This window comes from Sander vitreus, chromosome 6, assembly GCF_031162955.1.
Source record: "Sander vitreus isolate 19-12246 chromosome 6, sanVit1, whole genome shotgun sequence".
NCBI classification, from domain to species: domain Eukaryota; kingdom Metazoa; phylum Chordata; class Actinopteri; order Perciformes; family Percidae; genus Sander; species Sander vitreus.
Window position 1 is genome coordinate 23541198 of NC_135860.1, and position 6380 is coordinate 23547577.

The 6380-nt window shown below is 36.2% G+C and overlaps 1 protein-coding gene across 1 annotated transcript; it reads left to right on the forward strand.

Moving 5' to 3' along the window:
* Positions 1 to 574: 574 nt before the first annotated feature.
* Positions 575 to 6073, forward strand: psma2a (proteasome 20S subunit alpha 2a). The gene is made up of 8 exons (XM_078253526.1): positions 575 to 684; positions 1210 to 1286; positions 2921 to 3053; positions 3622 to 3744; positions 3865 to 3946; positions 4171 to 4244; positions 4932 to 4989; positions 5082 to 6073. The coding sequence occupies exons 1-8, from the start codon at positions 644 to 646 to the stop codon at positions 5196 to 5198; spliced, it is 705 nt and encodes a 234-aa protein (XP_078109652.1). The 5' UTR covers positions 575 to 643; the 3' UTR covers positions 5199 to 6073.
* The last annotated feature ends 307 nt before the right edge of the window (positions 6074 to 6380 follow it).

A 6380-nucleotide genomic window follows, 5' to 3' on the forward strand; every position in this document is an offset into this window, starting at 1 on the left:
TAGTTATAGTTCTAAGCTATATTTTTCAATATCTTGCCTTATGTTACTGTGGCATTCAATTGAAACATATTGATTATGTGTTTTTAGGATAAAAAGAAAGTATTTCACTAGATACATGTTTTCGTAGAGAAAGGATTTAAATATTTTTTGTATTCTTTTTATTTCAGATAATTTGGTTAAGTTTACAGGGCATGTACAAATAAGACCCAAATAAATTTCTAAATCCTCTTATTGTACCAACAGATTACACCACATTATGCCATTGTTTATTGGTCCAATATAATTGATAATGTAGGATGGTAAATCATTAATAGAGTTAATAAGTATTGCATTTTTGAACAGCTTTCTCAGTGAGTTAGCAGGTGTATAACTATTTCCAAAAAAACAATAGTCCAGATTACGTTTAATGTTATCTACAATTTTAAATTCCGTACGTATGGTCTATTACACCACAGGCTTGTTTTCATATATTGTTTTAGATTTAGTATTTCTAAACGTTTGGTTTGTAGGGCAGGGCCATGGCTGTGTTATATTAACGGGCAGGGTTGATGTATAATGTAACTGGTGGTGATAGGTGGCAGTATACACCCTTAAGTGGATTTGCAAGTCTGCAGTCGACACAGAGTAGAAGAAGAACAACAAGATGGCGGAACGTGGCTACAGTTTTTCCCTCACCACATTTAGGTAAACTTTGTCAAAATTGCCATAAAATTTTAAAATTGCATATAAACTTTTAGCCTGTAAGGGTTGTTGTTGAACAATAATTTGATAAAAAAGTATGCACAGTTTACCATTCGTATAGGAAAAGAAGGTTTTAGGGGCCGTTGTAGTTGATGCACTGTCATTGTTAACGTTAACTGTTAGCTAGCATGTCGGCTAACGTTAACATGTTTCTAAATTACTGTTTTCTTCCGATATCGACAATTAAAACTTGCCAAATTGTTGTATTTCTGAGCGTATTATTTGAATAGACCGAAACAGGTCAGTTTTACATGCCAACTATAACTTTGTTGAGACTAGTTTAGCTAGCTAACGTAAAATTAGCTCTCAGATGAGTCGGTTGTTTTAGCTTTTACTTTCAGTTTTGTCTTTGGTAATCGTTGCACTAAATCTTAGTAGGTTTTGTATCTGCATGTAACGTTAGTTTAGTTTATTTTCCTGCTCCTCCTCACAGAATAGTAATTTAGCATCATGTGTTTCTTCCTGCAGCCCTTCGGGTAAACTGGTCCAGATTGAATATGCCCTGGCAGCCGTAGCAGCCGGAGCACCCTCAGTTGGCATCAAAGGTGTGTGTGTAAATGTGTGGAGCTTAGTAAACTGTACGTTTTTGGGCAAAATAGACCACAGGGCTATGAAGATTTCTTGTATTATTGTGAAAAGTAACGTTAGTGTCATGCTTTGAATCCAAAAGCTTTTATTACATGGGAAAATAAACCACATTCGTTTGATATCTGATAGTTATCACAGGATGCAACATGACTCCCTGTCTGGATAGGTGTATAATGCTAAATAACATGCATTTGGTAAAGGATAGATTAACATAAACAAATGGATAGGAAACAATTTTTGATGTATTGCCACTCCTTCAGAGTCATTTCTCCTGACTTTAATGTGGAAAACGGCGAGTGTAGAGGGCAGTGGTGCATAATGAATAAATGAATACATTTATTTCAGACATATCAAAAATAATCCAAACAAAACATCAAAGAAATGTGCTAATAAGTTAAATAAGCAAAACATTCAATAAACAATAAGAAACATTAACCAACATAGACATGTCTGAAAAGGAGTAGGAAGAAGTATACACTTATTTAATCCTACCCCCTTTCCATAGCTCAGTAATTAAGTAATTGTTATTATTATTATTATTTATTATTATTATTTAAATATTGTTAACTTCCCTTAGTACTGCGGAACACTCCCATGTAACTATATACAATTTGGTGTTTTGAATGTACAATCCATATACAGATATATATCGACATTCACACATACATATATATTTACATACATACATACATACATACATACATACTCTTCACACTAATATATATACACATACATATATTTACATACGCTCACACATAACATATAGAGGTGGGAATCACCAGAGGCCCCACGATACGATTTCATTTTTATTTTTTTTTACTTCAAATTTTTCCCAATTTCAAATAATTTCCCCAAAAGGAAAATCTGTCAACATCTGTTTTATCTAAAAAGATAAACTTCTCTGTTTGTTCATCTCACTTCAGTTGTATTGCTGCAAAATTGGATTGTCAAGCAGACAAACTGACTAACACATATATAATAAAAGATCGATACCTGGCGTCTGTATCGATCCAGTATTGTCACAGAAAATATCGCGATACTGTGCTCTATCGATTTTTTTCCCCCACCCTTAATAATATAATAACCCTAATATATTTGACCACAATTCTCTAACTTATAATATAAGTGAATTATTACCACATATTTATATCTTATTGATATGTATTTATTTATTTATATATATATATATGAACATACACATACCTCAATGAACACATTGCAATGGTTAAAGCCCTCCTTTCCTATATCTTTTGAAAATCGTTGCTTTGTACCTTTTTTTTTTAACTGGATTATGTTTGGACATTGCTTTAGTTCGGTGCTCAGAACTCATCATCAGGGTTGTTAACCTTAACAAACTAAACTGGTTTATAAATGTGATACAGACAGCTATCATCACATGTTATATTTTGAAGGATTTGCTATTTTTCCAAAGTGAATGGAACAACCTTACAGACTGGCGCAGCAACCTAAGCAGCCATCAGCATCCTTAAAGGCTATGCATGGCATTACGTAGTTGAAGCTGGTTAGAAAAAATTATCATTTAGTTAGGATTTGTTAAGATGCTAATTGTGATACTGTCTTTCATTTTCAGCTTCCAATGGAGTTGTCCTGGCAACAGAGAAGAAACAAAAGTCCATTCTGTATGATGAGCAGAGTGTCCATAAAGTGGAGCCCATCACTAAACACATAGGCATGGTCTACAGCGGCATGGGGCCTGACTACAGGTGAGGATTCCTTCTGCATTTGGAAGAAAAAGTATCTTTCTGTGTGATGTCCAGCAGCTTTTAAGGGCACTAAAGAGGGAAAAATGTGAAGATGTTTGCAGAATGTTCATAAGCAACAATATTTCTAGGCTTATTTTTAAAATCAGTTCTTTTTATTTATTTTTTACCAATGATTGACCTAAATATTTTCTCTTTTTATACGGTACCACTGAGGGCAACTAGAAAATTTCCAGCCAAACAGACTGAAAGCAGAAAATGTCAGGCTGACTGACGTGATGTGTATTCTTCTTGGAAAACAATTCGTTTTAAGAAATGTCTCATGTTATATTGTCTCTAGAAGTGTATTATTCAACTTTTGTTTTTGTTAAAGAAGGAAAGGAAAATTGCAATACTCGATACTATTAAATTGCATTTCGTATCGAATTGGCACCCATGTATGGTGAAATAATTAAATCGGGACAAAAGCATATTGTCCCAGCCCTCGTATGTGAGAAATCTAGAAGACACCACCTTGACTTACTGAACCTCACATGCACAGATAAATGAATAAGTTGTATTGTCCTTGCAGGGTTTTAGTGCGACGAGCTCGGAAGTTGGCACAACAGTACTTCCTGGTTTACCAAGAGCCAATCCCAACAGGTCAGCTTGTCCAGAGAGTGGCCTCTGTAATGCAGGAGTACACACAGTCTGGGTAGGTATACACAAATACACTCACTGCTTATAGACACATCACCTTTTATATTTCAGAGGAATTCTATCTATCTAGTATTTGGATTTAATTTAGATTTAATCTGTTGTTTTTTTCCTCCAGTGGAGTGCGTCCATTTGGCGTTTCGTTGCTGATAGCTGGATGGGATGAAGACCACCCCTACCTGTTCCAGTCAGACCCTTCTGTACGTGTGCTAGCTTCATATTTGTTGAAAAACATTTGTCTTCAATTACGTTCTAGCGCAAAGCTTAGTAATTGTTTTATTTTAATACATCTTTGACAGCAGATTAACCCTGCCTTGCTGTAGTAGTAGTAATAATAATAATAATACTTAATTCCTTCACATAAACTAAACTGGTCTTTATAATACTATGTCAGAAGCATAATTTGTATTCTCCTGACTGGCAGGGTGCATATTTTGCATGGAAAGCCACAGCCATGGGAAAGAACTACGTTAATGGAAAAACATTCCTTGAAAAAAGGTAAGATTTTACAATTAAAGGCATTTCTTGTTTTAATGAATAGAAGAAAATAGGTTGTGGACAGAAAATGTTTGGATTGTGAGCTTAGTACTTGACAATCGGCACTATCTCAATGATAAAACCCTGGTCTCATTCAAAGTCTGAATGGATACCAATGACAGAATCGTAAACAAAGAAAACCGTACGTCTACTTTTAATGTTAATGCAGATTGACATAAAGCCCCACTGTGCTCTATAACTGAAGGCTGAAATGTGTGCTGAAGCTTTACTATCCAATTTAATTGTAGTTTAATTTGTAGTTGTCACACAAGGAAAATGAACCAGGATGGTATCTGCTTCACTACAATGGAAAACCCTGGAAAAGTAATTCAGTTTTGCGTGAGGCCCAGGGTGTAGAACCTGATTTTAATGATTCATGTTCCTAAAAGGTGTGAATTTAGTGTTGCCCCGGCCTCATTACGTCATATGGGCACTAGCATGGCTTTTATTTAAAAGGGCATCTTTCAACAATAAGCCCCTGACCCAGTTTGGGTCATTGGGACATGGTTTAAGAACAACAATATACAGTACACCATGAATGTGCACAGTTTGAGGTGTTTGGTGCTGTGGGCCCTCAACTCTTACAGTTTTTCTACATTATTCACACTTCACAGATTACTAGATAACCACTGTGTTTTTGTTCCCCAGGTATAACAATGATCTGGAGTTGGAAGATGCCATCCATACAGCCATCTTGACATTGAAGGTAGGGTGTTTGTTATAAAAAAAATACATAAGGGATGAAATCTATCTCCTTATATCATCAATCATTTACACTCTCCCATCTTTGTGTTTCAGGAGAGCTTTGAGGGTCAGATGACAGAGGAGAACATTGAGGTGGGGATCTGCAACGAGGCCGGCTTCAAAAGACTCACCCCAGCGGAGGTTAAAGACTACCTGGCAGCCATTGCGTGAACACGCCCTCCCTGGTGATGGGGCTTTCTGGCCACATTTCATGACATAAAAGCACAATAGCCAACAGTCTCATGACACATTGTAAACCAGTTATTCAGGTATTTTGGCCACATTGTGTCATAGTGTTTTTGCCCTGAAAACATGAGAGGACACCAGCCATAACTTCACAATATTCAAGATTATTAATGTGAGCAAGCAGGATCAGACAACCTGTTTAAGATAATGCCCAGGCCTATTTACTTAAAGTGGCAGTCTTGTGTGTGCAGCTAATGTGGCTGCCACTCACAATTGCATAGACTCCTATCAGTGGCTGTGAGGTGGCAAACTCATGTTATCACTTACCTAATTTGCATTGTTGTTGAAACGTACTGTGAAATGTGACAGTTGGCTGCTGTGCATATGAAAAGAAATGTGGGCTCTGATAAGTGAAATCTCAAGTCTTTCATTGAATCCTTCTATTTTCTTTGTTGAAAACCCGGCACGGTTGCTTTATTTACTCAGAATTCGATTGCTTGTAACTATTTTGGCAAATGGCCTCCGGTTTAACAAAAAGCTAAAAATTTAAATGGTAATGAGGTTAGCAGTTATTAAATACAGGAAAGAGCTTTGGTCTTGGGTTTACTCACCCTACACATCGGTAGTTTTCCCTTTTTATTATCCTGACTGCACTTCATTAGTATCCCTCAAACACTAGGAATGAGGATCAGCAAAAGGGAGGATGCAATGGAAAGATAGTAAGATTTTACAGTTAGGCTCTGGTTGCCTGTACAGCAGTTTTACACAATGTACTTTTTTTTTAGGCTAGAAACAATTCTAGACTTTGTATTTTCTCTTCTGGTATCTGTCATTTATTCAAATAAAAGATGATGAGCTGATGTTGACTCCGTGTTTTGAATTATTTTTGCTATTGTTTGGAAGTGGCCATTTGAAGCAATTTGACAAATGTGTTAACGTGAATATGCTCTCAGTACATGGTTTGTGTTCACAATGAAGTGCGCGCTATTGCGCAGTTTGGAGCAGAGCGCGCTCCAACTTCGACCGGAAGACCTTTTCAAATTGTATTCGTATCCCTCCGCACATGTTGTGTTTAAACAAATCCTATGACTGATATCATAACACCAGTGACCATTATAATGGGCTGCATCGTCGATGTGGTAAAATTACTGAAATATAAAACTATTT

Bases quoted from the DNA above. Each gene is read 5' to 3' on its own strand.
- psma2a (XM_078253526.1), top strand. From the start codon at position 644: ATGGCGGAACGTGGCTACAGTTTTTCCCTCACCACATTTAG. The intron at 3,054-3,621 runs GTGAGGATTCCT...TTGTCCTTGCAG, and splicing joins GGCATGGGGCCTGACTACAG to GGTTTTAGTGCGACGAGCTC. The intron at 4,245-4,931 runs GTAAGATTTTAC...TTTGTTCCCCAG, and splicing joins AAAACATTCCTTGAAAAAAG to GTATAACAATGATCTGGAGT.